This window comes from Echeneis naucrates, chromosome 24, assembly GCF_900963305.1.
Source record: "Echeneis naucrates chromosome 24, fEcheNa1.1, whole genome shotgun sequence".
Classification (NCBI taxonomy): domain Eukaryota; kingdom Metazoa; phylum Chordata; class Actinopteri; order Carangiformes; family Echeneidae; genus Echeneis; species Echeneis naucrates.
This window is the reverse complement of record NC_042534.1, coordinates 4458298-4479607: the sequence shown is the minus strand read 5'-3', so window position 1 is coordinate 4479607 and position 21310 is coordinate 4458298. Positions and strand designations below refer to the sequence as shown.

The following is a 21310-nucleotide window of genomic DNA, read 5'->3' as shown; positions in this document are numbered from 1 at the left end:
TTTACCTATTTCTTCTTCTGCTGCGGCTGTGTGTATTTGCTGACGCAGCAGGTCGGTGTACAAGTGCCCGGCTCGCAGCACTAGCTGGTGATGCATGGCGGAATCAGAGCTCCAATAATGAGCGGAATCAGCCTTTAACATGGTAATGTGTCATTTAGGGCCTATCCATTTAGCTAATGACTTGCTTCCTTTTGAAACCTATTAGCAGTAATGGTAAATAGCAGCTCTCCTTTCAACCCGCATCTGATCTGTTTGGTTTCCCTCCTCCAGTATTCCTCCACCTCTTCTCCTTAATCACGCTCCTCTTGTTCATCGCTCTTTCCTTTCTTTCCATAACGGATCAACTCGCCCTCCATTTTCTGCTTTGTTCCTCCTGATTAAATTTTTTGTGACTGAAAATAAAATAACTTTTTACTATCAATTAATATGCTAACTATTTAAGACACTTCAGTAACACTTAACTAACACATAAGTGTTTTAATAAAAAAAAAACCAAACAAAACAAAACATAAATTGACCATTAAACCAAATATTTGTTACTTTGCATAAAGAAAAATGATTTGATCGTCTCCTCTCTCCTCTGCTTTCCTCTCCCCTCCTCTCTCTCTCTCTCACCCATAGGGGTTCATTCATAACATGTACCCATTACCCACAAAGCTATTAGGTTTGCTAACAGTGAGCTCCATTGGGTGAAAATCAATGTCTATCCGGGGAGCAGTTTGTCTATAGCACCGCCGTAATGAATGCTATATACTCCTTTACACACAGACCCCTCACTCTCTGTCACACACATACAGGAGGAGGCTGAACATCTTAGCCTCTGTGTACCAGATAGTTTTGTCAACCGAGCCTCTGAACTTCATTCTAAAAAACATACTGCAACCAAAATGAACATTGTAGTCGTACTTTCCCTCTTGAGCTGGGCTGCAATTATTTCTCCCTAATTGTTCCCATCAGCTCTAAATAATTTGGTATAGTTTCTGCTCAGATTACTGTTAGAAAAATGTAAAACTTGAGTCTCAAAAGACTGAACACTTGCATAAAGGACATACCCAAACACACTGTGAAGCCTTCACACGCTTTGTAATGAATCTTGACCGGTCAAACACACATTTCAGCTCAAACCTGAACACTTCACGTTACCCAGAGCAGTTGGTGGTTGTGAGGGCAAAGCTTACAGCAGATATGTAGTTATCAGTGCTGGTCAGAAGCCTGGAATCAAAATCCAACACATTCTTCAATGCTGTGTTTGAGAACCTTTTTAAATCCAGTGAGTTTCATGAACTTGTATAATATCTCGTTCAAAAGGGGAAGTATTCTCCTCACAAAGCCCTTTTCTCTGTCTGCTACCTCTTCACAAACTGAGCCACAGACAATTTTCACAAGGGGCTCCCAGATGTAATGATATTTATTATATATCTATAATAATATTATTAGAAAAGGCAGCCATCATTAATGCTATCAGTAACACCTATACTGGAGGCAGCCCTGCCACGAGAGGCCAGAAGAGCAGGGAATGAATATGATTTCGTGTTGTTAGAAGACCTTACTGTGACTAAGCTGCTGTGCAGTAGCAGCTCGATAGTTCAGTTGTAAATCAATCGATTTCCTGAAACATCTTTGACTCTTTTTTTTTTTTTCATCGATACAATTGTCATCATCACAGCTTTAGAGATGTTGTGATGAAAGGTCAATACCTCCCCGAGAAATCTAGTTTGTGAAAATGCATCAAACACATTTATAGTAGAAATGATTGGCATTAAATGTAATCAAATGCCAGTTTCAGAGGCAGATCACATATGAACCCCCTACTGTATATAAACCACATCTAAACATCTGCTTTGTCTTTTTGTTGCTGTGTAATGATGTTATCCTTTCTCAGCAGTCAGATTTTTGGCTGTGCTTGCTGTCAATGGACCGTAACACTGCTAAAACTAATCCTAAAATCTGAACAGTACAGCCAACCACGTTTCTCCAAACTAACTGAGCAAACTTTAGTTTCCATTAGTCTCACTGACGGCTGGCCTGCCATATTCTCTTCACTGCTGTGAAGTTGCCCCCCCTCACTGAAAAAAACAAAAAAAACAAACTGAGATTAATTGTGGGTCTGTGTATGGTGCGTATTACTCATGATTACTGGCTGTTCTCCTTGTACATACTTTGTTGATTGGTCCCTATGGATCCGCCCACTCAAGTCTTTAGCCAATGGCATGCTGTTTCCTGTCGCTCCCTTGTCATTCATAAGTCATTTGAATGGATAATAGAGTGGAGGAGGAAAAGGGGGGCGCCGGCAGGAGGAAAGAAACACAAAGAGGTGTGAAGAAAATAGAAAAAAGTAAAAAGAATAAGAGAGGTGCACGTACGGAGATGAACATTATTAGCGTTGTAGCCTGCGCGTTCAGTTGCAATCTCTCTGGTAGCCGCTTCTTCCTGGAAGCTCATGCATGTCCATCTGGATTTCCAATTACCCACAATCCCTTGTGACACTGCTGGCTCCTTCTGGAGAATGATGTTATTTCCTGACCTGACAAATACGAAACACACTCGATGGGCAGACCTGCACACTCCCAATATACATCTTCATAAACGACTCTCATCGCCGCTCCTTCCTCCATATTATCCTCTCAGTACGTTGACATCAGGTCCTGAGATTCCACCGATTCTGCATATTAATCTTCACGATATATAGTGTCACTAATAACGCATATCATTGAAAGTGAAAGAGTCGTTTTCTGTGAATCAAAGCAGCTAAAGCTTCTGAGGCTAGCTGCCCATCTCCACCGTTTATCATCGTAGGGTAGCAGGAAGGCCAGGGTGGGATACACGCAGGACAGGTTACCAGTCCTACAACGGACCGTCAAGCTTTCTCATTGTTACGGGCAACTTAGAATCACAGATTCATTTTCCTGTTAAACTGGCTCTCTGATGCCGCACCCGCCTGAGAGTTACTCCTGACGTCAGTGACGAAGCTGACTTTAGGGTAGAGACCTTCACGTCGTAGGATCATGTCACGTGGACATTATGACCCTCGTTACTTTACTCATTAGGCCCTGGTCTAATGCTCAACCAATCAGAAAATCTGGGAAAAAAGGTTGGGGGTGTGTATGTGTGTGAAGCTGAGACTTCATGGTTGTAGAAGGAAAAAGTATACGCTCATCTGTCACGCAAAGCGACGTGCTGTATTCATTTAAGCCTTGATAAAACAGCAGACTTCAGGTTAAAGGACCTGAATAGTCATCCAGCTGTTAAGTTACCTCCTGGGAGCACTTCCTACTGTAAGAGCAGTCAGCAAGATTCGATTCTGTTTGATTCTTTTGCATTGTGTGAATGTAAGAAGAATTCAGTTGTTGTAGCTCAGAGAAGAGAAGATTAGATCCTCTCCCAGTGATAAATATCAGCAGGGCCAGAGGTCAAGCTGCTCTCTCCTGTAAATCTACTCACTGGCATGTTTTCATTACCAACACCAACATCTTCCACATATCCCCCAGACTGTGTGTGTGTGTGTGTGTGTGTGTGTGTGTGTGTGTGTGTGTGTGTGTGTGAGAGAATTGATGTGAATTGCGGCCTTGGCTGCAGCCTGGACAGTAAACACTAACCAAGGCTAGCACAGATGAGCTTTTACTTAAATCATACACACACACACACACTTCTGTCTCCTAGGTGCTTGTAGTTGATTTAACAAAGTCCTCATACTGGCTCATCAGGTGTGGACTGTGTGTGTGTGTGTGTGTGTGTGTGTGTGTGTGTGTGTGTGTGTGTGTGTGAAATAGAGAGTGTGAGAGCAGTTAGTCCACTGTAGCGTAGATTTACTGCTGGCTGATCTTCGCTCAGCTAAATCACTTCAACCACTTACTTTGGATTTATTGTGCATAAACATTCTCTCTGTCTCAACCTCTTCTTCTTTATTTTATTAATTTTTCACCCTATAACATCTTTGAGATTTAATGCAAATATACGTGCCATTCCTCACCTTGTGCAGATGGGAGAAATATATACTGCATGGCCAGGTACCAGTATATTGTGGACTGAGACGGGGGTGGTTCTGATTTGTGTTTATTTTGGTCATCATAGAAAAATTAGTCTGTTAGTTAAAGTGACTAAAAGTTATTTAATGTTTCATTTCTATTTATCACTGACTCTGGCTCATTTTGTACATCTCTTCTTCTTTGTACCTAATTTTCTTTTGATCTGCAATCACTATCATTGTATTTTCACAGTCGTTTCCAGAATTTTCATTTCAACAAGCCGTGCCATTACTTCACCTCCGACTGCAGAACTACACAGCTAGCAACAATTGCCAAAAATTGAAATTGCTGGTTAAAAAGGAGAAGTGCAAATTTTTTGGATTTCTCTCTGAAATCAAGGATCCATTGTTTCAAATATTACTTTTGAAGAGAAGGAATGTCGAGGCAGATTTAGCCCTCGATATTAGTGCTGTGTAAGAGCACATATGTTAATCTAGACTGCAAAAGTTGTGAGTTAAAAGTTGAGGGAATCAGCAGTGGCCCCCCAGTATGGGGCACAGTGATCTCTATAGCCTTCCACACACGTGGCAAGTTCATTCAGTGTGTTTAAGTAGGGGATTAACCCTCTCTAACTTTGTGGTTTTCCTGTTTAGTCTGGCTCCATGACCGTCTGGAAGAGGACAACATTTACAAAGATCAACCATCCACACACACACAAACACAGACCAACAACCAGACACGCCACTGCACCTCCTCAAACTTTACCCCACATCTCTTCCTCGGTGTGAAGTGCTCGTTTGGGAAAAGACGACAGCATTTACATCTGTAATATCCAGAAACCTGCTGTCCAAACACACGTGGGAGTCACTCGCAGTATTAATCATTCTAATTAACATTTTATGTTTAAAGTCAAATCACAGTTGCTGTCACTTGGACTGGGATTTTTTTAAAATTAGAATATTAATATAAGAATCACACACTCTTTGCTCTTGTGAACATGCTGAATCCTTCATGGTGTTTCTAAAAATATCAGACCAGCAACAGAAAATATCTGTTGGAAAAGGCAATACTGGGGGAAAAAGAAGCGAAGGCGAGACAAAGGAAGTGAGACGGGGCGATGACCTGACCTCTGCGATCTGAACCCTCTTTTCTTATCGTCGACCAGCACTTTCTCCCTTTATTTTTCTTTCTATAATAAGTCATTCATTGCACTTCTTCGAAGCAGGGTGGCTGAACACACAAATACACACTCCTGCGGCAGGAAGTCCTACAGAGAGCAGGATGTTGACTTAGTATTCATTTCAACTTTCCCCCAAACCCCTGGAGGTCGACAGAAGAGAAGCCAGATGTAAAGCTTTAGATACAGGCAAGGAAACAAAAGTAGAGATAAATGTACATTTTCCATCTCTTATCACATTAGATGCATAACAACAAGTCAAGTATTTCTATTTACTGCACTGGTGTGGGGGATAACTTTGAGGAAAAAGTCGGGAGAAATAAGTCAGAGAAGGTTAGGCAAAGTCTTATAAAGTACATGTAAATGGAAAAAATGTACAACACTATTTTCACTTGTAAAAGAAATTCAACAATTTAAAAAGAATTTAGGTCGACTCATCCGTAGCACTTTCCTGGGCTCCTTTTTCTGTGGCAAACATGTCTGTAGCTGTAAGATGAGATAAAAACAAAAAAAGTGATATAAAAATTGAGTATATTAGACACAGGAGCGATGTTGGTCAATCAGTTCCCAACCAAACTGACATATCAACGGGATTGTTGTGTAATTTCTATGTAAAAATTCATGAATGAATCCCCTGACTTTTACCCTTCTACCAACGTGAGGCTGACATTTGTATTTCTGAGGTGAGAGTTTTGATGCATGTTAGATGAAGTGCCACGAACTATGGCACACATATTAAAGTCAAGTCTGATAGCCTTGGTGATCTCCAGCCAAAATGTTAATTTGCCCAATCCCATCAGCCTCAGCTGTGGAAGCAAATTTGAAAGGTTAATCAGAACCAGCTTCAGTGGCCAAGTCTGTGTACTTACAAGGAATTTGACTCCAAGTACTTAACATAAAAAAAAACTTTGGGTTGTTCTAATTGACTAAACCAAGATGTTAGCATTACCATTGCGAACATGCCTGATGTTAGCTTTTAGCTCACAGCTCCACGAAGCACAGTTTGAATAGTAAAATTGTGATTACTAAAATTAAATAAAATTACAATTTTTGTAACATGATAATATTTTAGGAAATAAACAGATCCAGTCAACGTCCAGCAAATGTGTTTTTTTTTTTTTTTTTTTTTTTTTTATCCCCATCTATCAAATTGAAGTAATCCATTTATCCAATATATCAGTACAAACTATGTTACCATAGAAACAACACACAGCAACCAGGGAATGATAACAGTGGTGTGTGTTTCAGTGTGTGATGTGATTAAGATGAAAACTGATCACATGCTATATTTATTCATTCATTTGCAGTGTTTACAAAGTGATGCCGGTCGGGCCTCGCTTCATTTCCCTTTCAAATGATTCCGTTCGAGAAATTATTCTTTTTAAAACTTCCATCACTGAACTTCAGTCATGAACATTTAGTGTGTATCATTAAGGAGCCAACTAAGGAACTGCTATTTCTGTTAACTAATTAGATGAAGCTTTCACAAATGTGAGTGTTGGCATTAACGAATGTTTAAATTTCATGATTTTGACAAAGGGCTGATGCCTAATGTTCCGTATGAGTTATACCAGTTATCAGCTCAGCGATTTATGTTACACCTGAACATGGAGAACAGCCTTGATCACATTTTCTAAAATGTTACAACGTGGCGCTTCAATGCAACAAATCTCAACATCTCGCTTTCATTATCTCTGCCTTGCATTTCATGATTTAATTCATTAACCAGGTTGATTATTTTACCGAGACCTCGATCTGCTGTCATGCCAAGTGATCTGCGTGCACTCTTATCTCACTACCTGCAGCAAATTGTCCTGTTATTGCCAGCCAGCAAATTATGTTTGACTTGTTGTTTTATGTTGAGTTATTTTATTTAGCCCAGAGTCAGTCCTGGTCCTTATGTAATTGTTAGAGGAAAGCACAGATTGAAATATCAAAACAACGGGGTAATTATTCAGATTTCAGCTGTGCACGTATATAGATAATATCTTAAAAGACAAAACTGGGACTTTGTGTTGAGTTCTCGCTTTTTTCCTCCATCAGTGACGCCTTAATGGGAAAGACGCATCGTAGCATTAACATAATGTCGACAAAGTGGACACTTTGGACTGTTCTTATCTCAGGAAGAAACTGAAGTTGGATGATTGATGGTGTTTCACTGTAGTGATGATTCAAGTCATGCAGACATTAAGCCAGACAGTCTGCATGTAGAAGTGATCTCAGATCAATTTAGAGTCTTTCAATTGTTATAAGAAGTTTCTCTGTTGACACACACACACACACACACACACACACAAACGTATCTCATCCTTCTGTCCTTGTAAAACTGTTAAAGTCACATCTCACCTTACATGTGGAACTCAGACATGGAGGAAAAATCCTACCTCAGGTGTGCAGAACACATCTGAGCTAACAAAGCAGATTTGTTTTTCCATCAGGCTTGCTCACTAAGCTGCAGACGTGTGCAGGACTGATTAGTGTTTTGTTTCCTGGTGTGAAACCGGCTCTGTCTGATGTGATGTAATAGCTTGGAAATACATTTGAGTGCGGGGTGCGTAAGTTTATGCATTTGTGTGTGTGTGTGTGTGTGTGTGTGTGTGTCTGCGTGGCACAACACTTGTCCGTAACACATTTGTGAATGTATGTGCTGTTGTTGCTGTGTTAGTCTCATTATGTCGAAGCCGGGTTTTCAGACATCTGAATACACATTTCCTTGGGTTCCATGTTTTTCTGTGTGCGTTTGGGCTGAGAGTTTACAGGATTATCGCAGTCTCATCCCTCATTCCTCCTGGCCCTGACCCTTTTAAACAATACTTTATCTTTCTCTGGGAATCCCTCTATCTATCTCTTATTCTTCATCAATCTTTCTATCCTTCCCTCCATCCGCATATCTCTCTCACCCCCCAACTATTCAGGATGGAGGGAGAGATGGAGAGAGATACAGAGAGAGATGATCCTGTCTTTTTCAACCTTCTTCTTATTCCATCAAGCATACATCTAGCCTCAAAACTCAACAATAACACATCCATCACACACACACACACACACACACACACACACACACACACACAGGCACGCACACAGAAGGACAGTGCAGAGTCATCGTCTACCATGACAGAAAAAGCAAATCAAGTTTTATTCAGAATGTAAAAGAAACTTTTTTATGGAATGAAATAAATTTGCTGTCATCCCGAGCACATGGAAATTCGGTCAGTGTGGACATTTTTCTCATAAATGTAGATTTTTATACTTCCATATTGATGTCTTATCCTCCTTATCACCACATTGATGTGTAGCATGTGTCAACATCTTCAATTTATGAACACTAGATGTGTGTTGCATGCAAGTTCAGTGTCAGTAGTTCATAATGGCTGAATGTGGCTGTGGCTTAATTCCTCCTCTACAGTTACATTTCCTTTTGTAAGACATTTGAAGGAGCTGAGGCTAAAGTTCACACGTGTAGGAATGGAGTCGATGTTGAGGATGAAGATTTGACAAGAACATGAACATGCAGCTGGGACATTCCTGGTTCAGGTCAAGACCGTTTTATTTATGTAAACATCATGAAAATGTGCTGTTGGGGGATTTATAGTGTGCGTAGTTTACCAGACCCCCCCTGAGACAGGAATGAGATGGGAAAACAACACAAATGAGTTTACTTGAACCAATAAATTGTAAAAGGATTCCCCCTCCTCATGGTCCATTTTTAGTGTTTGATTGGTTTTTAAGGAGCTTTCAGCCGTCGGCACATTGCGTTTCCTCAGTTGTCATAGAGATGATTTTGCTCTTATAAAGTGATTCCACCGTGGCTTTTTTAACATCTAATAACAGGTGGAAGCAGAGTGAAGTCCACACACTGATGGAGAATGAGAGCTTCAGAAAGACCAGCAACGTCCATGAACCTTGAGTTGATTTGCTTGATTTTAATAACAGAAATTAAGATTATTTTTTTTTTACTCAGCTCAATTGACCTTTAATATTAGCAAAAATGTGTTAGCTCTATTTTATTTCAAAAGCAGCTACTTGAAAAAATAATTTTAAAAAGATACAGTGACATGAATGTGTCATATCATCCACTTTTAAATGAGCTGCCCATCTTTAGATGGGATATTGCTTTATGATCGGTGTTTGGGTATTGAAACAACTCCTTTGGCAATGACCTTGTCGAGCTTTCACTGGATGTTCTTGTACATTTTGACAGCATTATAATTTTGCACCTGAATTGCAGTAAATCCACTGAGACATTTGGTTAACAGAGCGTAGATCAGGGATGGGGAGGCCAACAGAGAGGAAGACAGACAAACTGATAGACAGGTTTCTATGGTTATCAGAGCAGAGAGAGAAGAAAGGGAGATCATGGACCCAACCGTGTGTGTGTGTGTGTGTGTGTGTGTGTGTGTGTGTGTGTGTGTGTGTGCGCGCCTGCCTCAGAGCCATAGGCAGACAGTCATTGTGTCCTTGTATGTCAGTGTATCTGAAATCTGAACCTGCCTTTAACCAGCCGTCTCCATTTCTGTTATTAACTCACCTTATTGTTCAACATAAAAGGCAAAGGAGGAAAAAAAACCTTATCATCAGTTGCCAAAGACGGCCTGACACGCGATCGCCATAAGTCTGATGTGTAGTCGAAATCAGAAAAAACAGATACACGGAGAAACCATGACAATCAAAGAAGAGATTACATACGAAATGATTTCAGTTGTTCTCCGTCACATAATTTAGTTACATTTTGAGTGAAATGTCTTCCACAGCCATTCTCCTGTGTGTCACGTGTGAAAACTTGGTGGAAATGAAAATTTGACACCTTATTTGAGCTGTGTACTGTCCACACTGAGTACTCTGACCTTCATCCCTGCCCACATCTCAACTCTTACAGCAATAACAGCTCTCAAACAGAAATATGTTTGGGACGGCCGTGACGAACGGTAACTGTTCCCAGCAGCAGCTGCAACGGACTCTGTACGGCTGGAGATGACGTCAGTGGGACAGACCAAAACAAAACTAAGCCTCTGAAGTCATGTTGTTTCTGTGAAACTTGGCTGATGGTGGTATTTACCTTACATGTTGGGCTTCTTGTTATGAACGCACTAAATCATAGAATACTATAAAAGTTATCAGCCTGTGAGGCGCCTCCACTCAATTTCCAGGAGATTTATCTGGTAGTCGTTGAGATATGATACTAAAAACCATACAGGTCAAAAAAAAAAAAAAAAAAAGTCAAGGTCAACGTCATCCTCTAACATTAAAGTCATAAAGGAGATAGTTGAGATGTGTCAGTCCTGACCAAAGTGGCAGTTAGTGCAGCAGTCACATTGTTAATGTGACCAAATATTACCCTGATCCTCAAAAAAGGCAAGTTCAGTCTGTCAGTCAAAAGAACCTGGGAAGTATTCGGAGGACTGTCGTAGTTTAAGTCATTTTTCCATTTTTATCAGCAATATCGAACAATTCAGCTTCTGGGATTAAGAGAATACAACAGTCCCCTGAAAAGATCTCAATGCACGTTGAATTTGGAAAGCAGCTGTGTATTTTACAGCGCATCAAATTTTCCCAGCAACACTGGAAGAGATGACGGTGAAGAAAACGAAAACGTGTGGTTAAACTACGAGCAAATGTTCGAGTCCTCTGTGATTCTGTAGCTCAAGCGTGTGGAACTGATGGGAAGCTGAAGATATTAGCTGTCTCAAATCAAGGAAAAATGGCACTATTAGCGACTGCACTGTGTCCCGAACATGCTGGTATGTGGCAGGAGACTCTTCCAGGTTGTGGATCAAAATCCAGGGATAAGCTGGGTTGGCTTGAATCCCTGGCAGGAGAAGAAGAGCCATGAAAAATCCATTCTTCGAAGCGAGTGTTTTGATCTCATATTACAGCGTAAACGAAGATCATTTTCATACTGAAGTCTTGCGGTGGGATTTTCACAGGCACTATGTGCTGTTAGGAACACTTTGGAAATTAAAGAACCCCCATTTTACCAATTTTATTTGAACTCTTCTTATTCATAAGAAGATGTAATTATAGTTTGAAGAAGTCGCCTCACAACATTTGACAGGAACAGTTCTTTGGTCTTGGTCAGTCTTTCTGTTCGGCGGACTGTTTCCTTGGCGATGGGACCGGAGCCTACAGCTATTGCTTGTCAAAAACTTTGTTAAAAGCAAATTGTGGTCGTCTCAAAATGCTGAAATGTTTCACATTCAGAAAAAAATCACTGTAGTTATTAATCTGTACCATCATTGGGAAGGCTGTCCCATGACTTATTGTCTTCTTGACGTCCAAATATTGTGATTTTTATTTTTGGCTCTTTAGAAATGGAGTTAAAACAGCGACAAAGGAAAAGGTCGGACCATAGGTCTGTTCTGGGACACGCACAGGGCAGCAGCTGTGTATGTGACTGCTGTAATACAGGCTGTGTGTCATATGGAAGCTCAACCTGCTTTACCATGATGGCAAAAACTTCATAAAAAAAAAAAAACATTGAAAAGAGTTGGACCAGCTCACCATGGGCTGGATTCTTTGGATGATTGACTGAATATCAGATGAAAAACCTTGAAGCATGTCAAAACTCCATGTCAATGAAAAGTTTGAAATGAAAAGCTACAGTATTGATACAATGGGAATAAAAGCAGCCTTTATTATCATTTCTGTGATCAAGCTGAGAGGCAGGTTGGTTCCTGCTGGAATTGTGGAGAAGAGTTGTCAGTTTTATGATGTTGGAAAAATGAATGGGTTAATTTCACTTCTCTGCTGTTATCTGATGTCCACAAAGCTGAAAGTCAAAGAAAAAATGTTTACCTTGGAAATAAGGTATGAGAAGTGTCTTTTTGTTATTAGACAGACTGTAATAACAACAAATCACCAAATGCCATCCAGTCGAAGTAGCTAACAGCACTGGATACAGATTTCTGGTCACCGGGATGTTCGTTCACACTTCATCCCTGGACACTTAATGTTAATCTGAGTTCATGGCCTACTTAAACAAGTTCAGCTGTATCTGTTGATAATATTGGTTTTCTTGTTTACGGGGGACATGAAACACAAAAAGAAAAGGAGGATCCAGATTCAATAGAGATCAATAAAGTATTATCTAATCTGATCTAAGAATGGACTGAAAGCTTCACAGGGGTGCCGAATTGGTTGTTATTTCTCTGGTTTGACCATTTTAAATAAAAATGAATGAGGTGAAGTGGTGACTTTCTCCAACGTCCCTTCATTGCGTCATGACTCAGTGACAGTGATGTTCATCTGGGAGTCAAAGAGTTTTGTTCCAAAAGCTTTGTGTGACTTCCTCGGCAGCTTGTGTACTTAGTCAAGTGCACATGTTCATCCAAACCTCTCAGAAAATGGTATTTGAGTGTGTGTATATGATATGTTGTGAGTTTGTGTGAGAATGTGTGCATGTGTTTTTTTTTTGTTTTTTTTTTTTCAGAGAGACTTTGGATGTCTCAGATGTTCTTCACAGTTCATCAGGGTTGACATCTGGCCAAACAGCTGGACTTGTCCGGACATGTGTACACACACATGCACGCGCACGCACGCACACACGCTGTTCCCTGCTCACTTTTTGTCAACAAGTGCTTTTCCATCCCATCTTCCTTTGTGCCTTTGTGTACAGATATGGTATATTTACATGTATCTTTGTTTATGATTGTGCGTAAGTGCACATTGTTTAACTTTGTTGACCTGAGGCCCGTACTGAGCTATCTGATGTAGCATAATGCATTCATGCTCGTGTCTTTGTGCGTTTTCCAGACAGGAAATGTGAACCATATGTATGTTCAACACCAAAGTACTTAAAGTTCAACACGCTTTTCGTTGACTCTGAGACAAATATGGCTTTCCTATGAGAACAATATTGTTGTTAATGACAACCAGCTGAATATACAATGAAAGTAACAACAAAAAAACCCACAACACACTGGGCATAGTCTGTTGATGCATTTGTCTGGTGATGAAATTTAGATGTAAACAATGATCTGTTTGTCTGGAGCGCTCCGGCTCCCGAGGTGGTCACTTCCTCTTTTTTATTTCTTCTTTGGCTTTCTGGATGACAGCAGTCACACATTTTATAGCTTGTGTACACACTTTGTGTTTTTTTTTTTTGTTTGTTTGTTTTTTTACTATGCTGTGTTTTTTAACGGGCCAGGTAATTCATTGACAAGATGAAAAAAAAAAGAAGTGTTAAACAATAATCTTCATTAGCAGTAACACAAACAGCAATTTTGGCCCGGCAGCCATAAGTTGGAGAGCAGGTAATTGTTTTTGTTTTTGTTTTTTTGTTTTTCCCAGAATGGGAAGTGCTACCTGAGTGCTCCCAAAGCTTTGTATAGTCTGTTATAATCACATGGCTTCAAAGGTTTAATATTATAGTCTTCTCTTCACATGGAAAGTCCGCCCTTAAGCGTTGTCACTGGGGAGGAAACTAAATTCATGTGTGCGTTGTATTTATGCCCCCCCCCCCCCCAAAAAAAGGCCTCCCACAATAACCTGGAAAAAAGATCTGTCTACTTGGGAGATGCAGATGTTTCCATAATGTATGTTCTTTCTGAATTTACTCACCACGTCTCCAGCAGTGAAAGAAAAATATCCGCGGACAGGAAATGAAAAAAACTGCTTGCACACCATAATGTAAATGAACAGCGCTTTGATATTGTAGGATTAGTTTGCCCAAAAGTCTGCGCAGTTCAAAGCTGGCCAAAATGTTCTGCATGTGCTTCTTTTATCCAAAGATAAAGGGGAGCACGGCTCGTGCTATCTGTTAGGGGTAAATGATGTTAACTACATGAGACTGTACCAAAAATACCCCAGATTAACTAACTTGGATGGTATATAACAGCGGCCCTCCCCCTCCTGTTCCAGGCTAATTACTTGCAACCTTGGTACAATAGACACACGAGCGTTGGCTGGCTTACTTGGAACAGGTTTTGGCAGAGAAACGGACACCATTTTAATTATTTGATATATAAAAACCTGTATACGAGCAGGCTGTGCTGGATGTTTCTAACTGTAGCGTTTCAGTAATTTAACACTTTTTTCCTGCTTTGAAGGAGGAAGCCAGCCTGAACTGCCTGTGATTAGTGATGATCTGACTACATAATAAGCTTAACTCTGCAGCTTCTGTGCATTCATGTCAGGTTGTTTTTTTTCATCAATGTGTTTGTGATAATTCATACATCTTTGGAAAGATATTTGTTTGTCAAACTTGTAGCTGAATAAGAAGTTTAATATATACTTAGTCTTTGCATGCCAAGCCTAAACTAGAGTTGTTTTTTTTTTTTTTTATTCCCCCAACCTGTCAGATGTTTCATCATTTTGCGCTCTTCAGAGAGAGAAAATCTGCCACATCATCATATCTTGCAGTTATTTGTGTTTAATTTTCCATTTCTTTTCCAGGGTTGTTCCCGGCTGTGTTGAACCTTGCGTCCATGGCGGATATAACTGCCAATGCTACCTGTGGTTCAGAGGGCCCAGAGATGTCTTGTAAACTGGTGGAACACGTACCAGGCCAGCCCGTTAGAAACCCTCAGTGTCGAATCTGCAACCACAGGAGCACAAACCCATTTGGTAAGAAAGATTCATACACATCCACATGCAAGACTTATAGGCTTGAAGATTGCAGTAATTAATCATGCTGGATTAGTTAATTAAAGCCCGATTAGCCAGATGTTAACCAATCATTTTGTCTGAAGTGATAATTACCGAATGAGCTGATGAATCAATCGCAACATGACAGGATGACAGTGGAAAATTTGCCTGCAGTCATATTTCAAACAGGCAACTGCACAGTTGGCGATTGAGTGAACTGTTGGTCCAGTCACACAATAAAGCAGTCAATGAAGCAGCCAGTCATCATCTAGTAGCCAGTCAACAAACCACAAAGCCGCCCATCATGTGGCCAGTTATTTTCTAGTTAGTACAAAAATAATTATCCTGCTGCAGAAAGGTGACGTGAAAGGGAAAAGCGTAAGGAGGCGGGAAGGACGGAAAAGTAATCAGTTGAATGACTGAGATGATGAAGAAGTATTTGCTCTCTTGCTTCGAATTAGATGAGATAAATTGATTCCAATGCTTATCTGTCATTAACCTAGAGACAGCCCATATTTAGCTTAGCTTAGCATAAACACCATTTACAGCTGCAGACAGATAGCCTGGCTCTATATTTTTGGCATTTGTTTGATCCGTTTGAAAGATAAAGCATAGAAATGACATCAATGGGAAGCCAGGGGAGGAAATAATGTCTGATTGGTTGTTTTTTGATGGGAAGACAGAGAAAGGATATCTCCAGCGTCTAAGTCCGACTGGCGGTAGTCGCCTCTATTTACAACAGAAATGTCATGCATAAGTATCCTGGCGATTGACGGCACCACATCAAGCTGAAACAACATCTTCTCTTAAAAATAGTCTTGCACACATTTAATCAAGCCCCGCACACACAGAATACATAAAAGCTCGGCATTGTGACCTTTGCCATTTAATGAACTTATAATGTGTTTTATCTGCCTGTTCCATTAAAGTTACTTTGCCGAGTTGTAATGGCACGGAGGAGCGTATCCGGCAAACACGCTTAATTTTTTTTTCATTCAGAAGTGAATAAAACCAACTGAAATGGAAAAGAAATCTATTATTATTTCCTTCACAAGTCAGAAAAATGTGCTTTTGATATTTGGCCTTGAATGGCTGAAGAATTTCAGAAAAAGAGTGGAGGAGGCACATTTTCTCTTTAGAGTAAAGACCGCCCACTGGAATGAACGCTGAAATGATTTTCAAATATTTCAAATTTAGATGTACCCCCCTTTTTGTGTGTGTGTGTGTGTGTGTGTGTGTGTGTGTGTGTGTGTGTGTGTGTGTGTGTGTGTCTGTTTGTGCACACGTGTAGAGCGTCATCCCATCGAATATGCCATAGATGGGACCAACCGTTGGTGGCAAAGTCCCTCCATCAAGAATGGGATGGAGTACCACTACGTGACTATCACACTGGACTTGAAACAGGTAGACGCACACACACACACACACACACACACACAGGCAAACACACACTACCAGAGAGCAGGACTTCCCCCTGACAGGTGAGGATTTGAACCAACAATCACAGATTTACTCAGCTGACTATGAGTTTACTGAAGTGAAGACCTGACTGAAATTGCTCACTTCACCTTCATGCAAAATAGGCTGAGTTTAGTGTCATCTAAGCTAGCTTTGTGCGTTTCTGACCCATGGTTAGCACGGTTAGCACACAGTCACTCGGCGGGCTAACTGGGCTTGTCGACTATACCAAGTATTGATTCCATCTGTCTGAACCAAAACAGACATTTCTTATGTCTTCACCAGACTTCACCAGATCTCGTCCGTTGTCTCTACACAATGTCCGCTCGACTGCTAAAACTCGGGTGTCCTGTTAGGATGTCGTCCTCAGCAGGCCGCATGCAGTGAAGGCAGCTTTGATTTCAATGCACGAGCAGTGAGGCTAACATTTGAAGCTGCAAAGCAAAGCTGTTTGAGGGATGTGTCTTTGTTTTATCATCATAATTAAGCTTCTTGCTATTATGTCAGCCTTGTTGGAATTAGTCAAACTGTCTGTGGTATCAGTCATTTCATAAGCAATCAATATATCCTAAACAGACGAGTCGCTCTTTAAATAATGGGTGTCCATTATTGATTTGGAAAGCTTGGCTACGATCCTGGTGAATTGGAAGCTGTGTTTTTGACATAGGATGATTTAGGGCATCGAGTTTCATTTAGAAGTGTGATTAAACGGATTAGACTGCCTGATGATGATTTCATACAGACAGGTGACAAATTAAGGGCAAAACTAACAAAGCCAGTCTTCGTGCTGCTGGAACGAATTCAGCGCTCTTTGACATTCGTGCTACAAATCTCTGAACATGAACTGCATCCTTCAAAAGATAGTACATTTTGTGTTTTTTATGATGCTAGTTTCGATTGATGGGTAACACCTTGGACCAAAGTCTCTTATAAGCGTTCACCCAGTCTGTGAAGGCCGTGGTATATAATTCATTTTCATACTTGTAGCATTCAGTGACCCTTCACGTGTACAGATGGGCTCATTGCCATCCTGTTTCTCCACTGAGTTTTTTAACTTTTCCCGATATGACAGTTAAAAAAATGTTCTTAAAACTGTTTCATTTCAGATTAATTAGACCGAATCTGGTTAAAAAAAAAAAACAAAACAAAAAAGACAAAGTGTCAAGCATCAATGTAGCAAAAGCTACTGAAATATCTTTATTAAATTAACATTTTTTAAGCAGCAAGGCATACAAAAATACAACTTAAGAATATATTCAATAATAACTTTAAAAAGGCAAAGTTTAAACCATTCCACAGCCCTTTTTCATCGCACTACAAAATACATTTTTTGTTCTTTATTAATAACTGAAACACACAGTTAAAGGTCTAAAGTGTAAAAATGACCAGACCTGTTGTTAAATATCTTTCATTGAGTTGAGAAACAAACAGAACAACGGCTTTACTCCGTGTTCCTACCGAACCTCCTGGTCCATTACTTTCCTCTGCAGGTCATCTTTTTCCTGGTAAAAACCTCCCAAATGATGACGCACATGGCGAAGACGAGAGCTTTCATGATCCCACGCTACTTCACAGCCGCACAGTGTACTTTAGTTTTTTTTTTTTCCTTCTGATTTTTTTACTTTATTTTTTTCATCTAAAGTTACACATTGTGTGGAAAAAGCATGCAGCTCTACAGCGATTGATTTCCTTCAGTCGTTGCTGAATGCTAAAATAAACAGACCGGTTCCTGCCTTTGAAATTCAAATACCAATGTGAAAATTTGACTATTTCAGGCTAGCGTGCTGTCATTCATATGGAACGGAATTGAAATTAGCAGCAGGAGAACAGAATGGAAAAACAATAAGAGACAAACTGGAGGTGAACTTTATTTATTTATATTTTTCCGACGATCTCGAAGAATGCAATTATATCTCTGGACAGGAAGTAGAGAAAGAGCCATCTTGCCATATTAATGACTTCAGGCCCATCAATCACACCTCTCACCACACTGGTGTTGCTGCTGAATATCTATACAATCCTAAATAGATGCGCACACGCACACACATTTTTACTCTTCTTCTCGCTGAAGTGGCATGACCAATGAATGCATCTGCCAGGTCACGCACCCACATTCACAATCTCACTTTTGAGTGTGGGACCCAGTCAGACACACACACACACACACACACACACACACGCACACGCCTGTGATTGTTTCTCTTATCTGCCTTATAGTTTCATAGCGTTGCTCGGCGAAATGAATGACTAAATGATAAAAACCACTGACAGCTGGACAACAAGAAAATGGTGTGATAATTTGAAAGAAGGCTCATTTTAGTCCATTTGTCGCAGGCTCTGAAATATTTTTAATACCAATGTACGTTTTCTAAATGGCCACCAACTGAGTCATCTCAGCTCTCAAAAGTCATCTTCATGTAATGGCTTAGTTTGACGTCTTCATAGTGTCATTACATATATTTTTATTTTCCCCATTCTCTGTCTTACAATAAGGAAAAAATTATTAAGATATTTATTTGAATAAATTCTATTCTTGATTTATTTCCTGCTTTAGCCATTAATAATGTAAAAGATGAAAACAAATGAGCTTGTGGAATAACAGTTTATTGAAGTGATTTTATTTTTGTGAAGAATCATTCATTTGGGTGGGAGTCAAGGATTTACCTTTACTATTTATTAATCTTCTGAAAGATGTTTAGAGGAGCATGTTGAACATGTTGATACTGGTTCCTTTTTGATTTTAAAATCAGTACCAAAAGGATCGTGATAGTACTTTTCTCTATGCAGCACAAGAAATATATTATACCAAACTTCTCTTTGACGCATTCGAATAGAAAGTGGTAACTAGTCTAACTTCACCATGATACAGAATAAATTCTGTATTTTGCTCAGTGAGGGGCCATTGAGAAAGCAGTCCAGTGAAATATTACTTTAACTATAATTGAATTAATCGCACATAAATCACCTTTTAAGTATCAATTTTGTTTCAACGACTTATCTGAATCGCTTTAACATTTTGATGAACACAATGTGATCTATCATATTAGTTCCATCTAATTTGTCACATTCAGAGTTAATGAACTATCAAGCAAAATAAGTTGAGATCACGGATGGCATTGTTGAATGTTCGGGTTCAACTGCTCAGCATCACAGTGAGCAGCAGCAGCACAGCCAAAGTTAAGAAATGATTGGAGTCGGGGTCAAATACGTTTATAATGCATAAAGGTCTGCTGCTAAATGGCCGCAGCCTTCGTGTTACATATGTGGTCGTCCATTATGGAAGACATTCCTAAAGATTTTGGCCTTGTTTGGCATTCACATTAGTTGTTTGGGCTTTTTTTTTTTTTTTTTTTAAATAAACATACTGATTTTATTTTATAGTGGCATGGTTGAGCATTAAAGAACTATAGTTTGAGATATGACTAAAGAAGTAATTGGTTCAGGGCTTATACAAAGAAGCGCAGATGTGTTGTACGTGGGTCTTTCACTCCTTCTTTTGAGGACTCAGTGCTGCTGTCTGCTTGCAGTGTGCTTACACCACAACTCAATTTACGCCCATTCATTCCTGCTGAAATTTGCATCATTCAATGCTGTTAATTTCTAAAATACTGAGATAGCTTTTACGAGCAATTAGAAGAAGGTCCTTCTTTCATCAAGAGACTCACTTTATTACTTCAGTCAATTTTGCATTGATCCACGTAATAGCAGATCGACCTTACGTCTGATTTGGAGTGATTGACTGTATTCTCACTCCCATTAATGTCTGTGTGCGTGTGTGCGAACACACGCAGGCCTCAGTGTTTTGTGTGCACATGAGTGTGAGTCTCGATTGGTCCGACAGAAAGCTATTTACCCTCCAGTGCACTGAATTTCCCTCGCGGCCGCAGTTATCTCACTCAGAAAATGACAGAGGGCTTGCGCGTCTGTGTGTGTTTGTGTGGTTATCACCTGTGACATCACCACCCTCATTTCCTCTCTTGTTATTGCTGAGCCTCACTTGATGGAAAGACTAAATAATGAGAAAGAGTGGGAGCTGAGGGACCTTGTGTGCCGCTGAGTGTGAGTGTGTGAGAGAGACAGTTGATGGCTGTGCCTGTTTTTCATCATTTTTGGATGATTTCTTAATTTCTAATTGCGCCTGCAGATACATTCGACTTCATGGTGCACTAAAAGTCCTCTGAGGAGAACTGTTGAAGAGGTCTGAGTAAAAAATTCTGACTTTGTGAGAGCTTGGTACCCAAGTCCTGGCAATTTCTAGGCTTTAATTTACACCCGTAACACTTTTGTTAATTGTAAATGGCTAAACACTCTTTTCATATTTCTCATTATTAGGTTGTATGCTTCCGGTTGTTCACAAAACGAAAGATTTTCAGCCTCGTGTCCGATCTTGGGCATCTTGTGTGGCTGTAGGCTCGGACATTAAAATGCATATAGATGAAGAAATTACCAGTAAATGTATTAAAACTGTTTTGTCATCAGGGGATAAACTCGCCTCGCCACGGCAGGTCTCTTTTATCAGCTTCGGTTGAATTACAGTTATTATGGAAATGCAGCGAGCTGGTTTGATTGATGGACACAGTGATGGACATGGTCAAATCATGCACAGGCTCCACTATCACGGGCGGGAGGAGAACCAGGCAGAGTGATCGCGGTCCCCTAAGAGGCTGTCAATCACGTAGCTTTCATGATCTGCCGCTAAACACCTCTGTACAGACACACACACTCACACATATACACACCATAATTACCAGAAATACCTGTGTGTCACATACAAAAATGCTACTTTGAATTCCCAAAGATCTTGTTTACGTTCAACAGGAAATATTTTGTAATGTTCCACCTTCAGGTACTGTACACTGTGCTCCTGGACCTTTATCAAACCGGAGGTAGAGTAGTTCTGTGCATGTGTGTGTGCAGTAAAGTGAAGATGCTCAGTCTCAGACGTAGGTATCACACTGCAGTATGTCCCTCTTATGGTTCAAATTTTACATTCTTGTGATGATTCTGCTTTTGATTTGAGTTTGAGTTGCAGCTTTAGAGTCTGTTGTGTGTAGAGCTTTACTGATAACAGTGAGAAGGTAAAGAAACATCACACTGTCAACCTTTGCTGGTGTAGTATGTGACAGTA

At 40.1% G+C, this 21310-nt stretch overlaps 1 protein-coding gene across 5 annotated transcripts in view; it reads left to right on the top strand.

Moving 5' to 3' along the window:
• Positions 1-21310, top strand: part of lama2 (laminin, alpha 2) — a 145565-nt gene that overhangs the window by 13488 nt on the left and 110767 nt on the right. For all 5 annotated transcript variants that reach the window (XM_029496079.1, XM_029496077.1, XM_029496081.1 and 2 more), the window contains exons 2-3: positions 14533-14703; positions 16016-16128. In XM_029496079.1, the coding sequence (XP_029351939.1) occupies positions 14533-14703; positions 16016-16128 (284 nt within the window). The remainder of the gene's footprint in view (positions 1-14532; positions 14704-16015; positions 16129-21310) is intronic.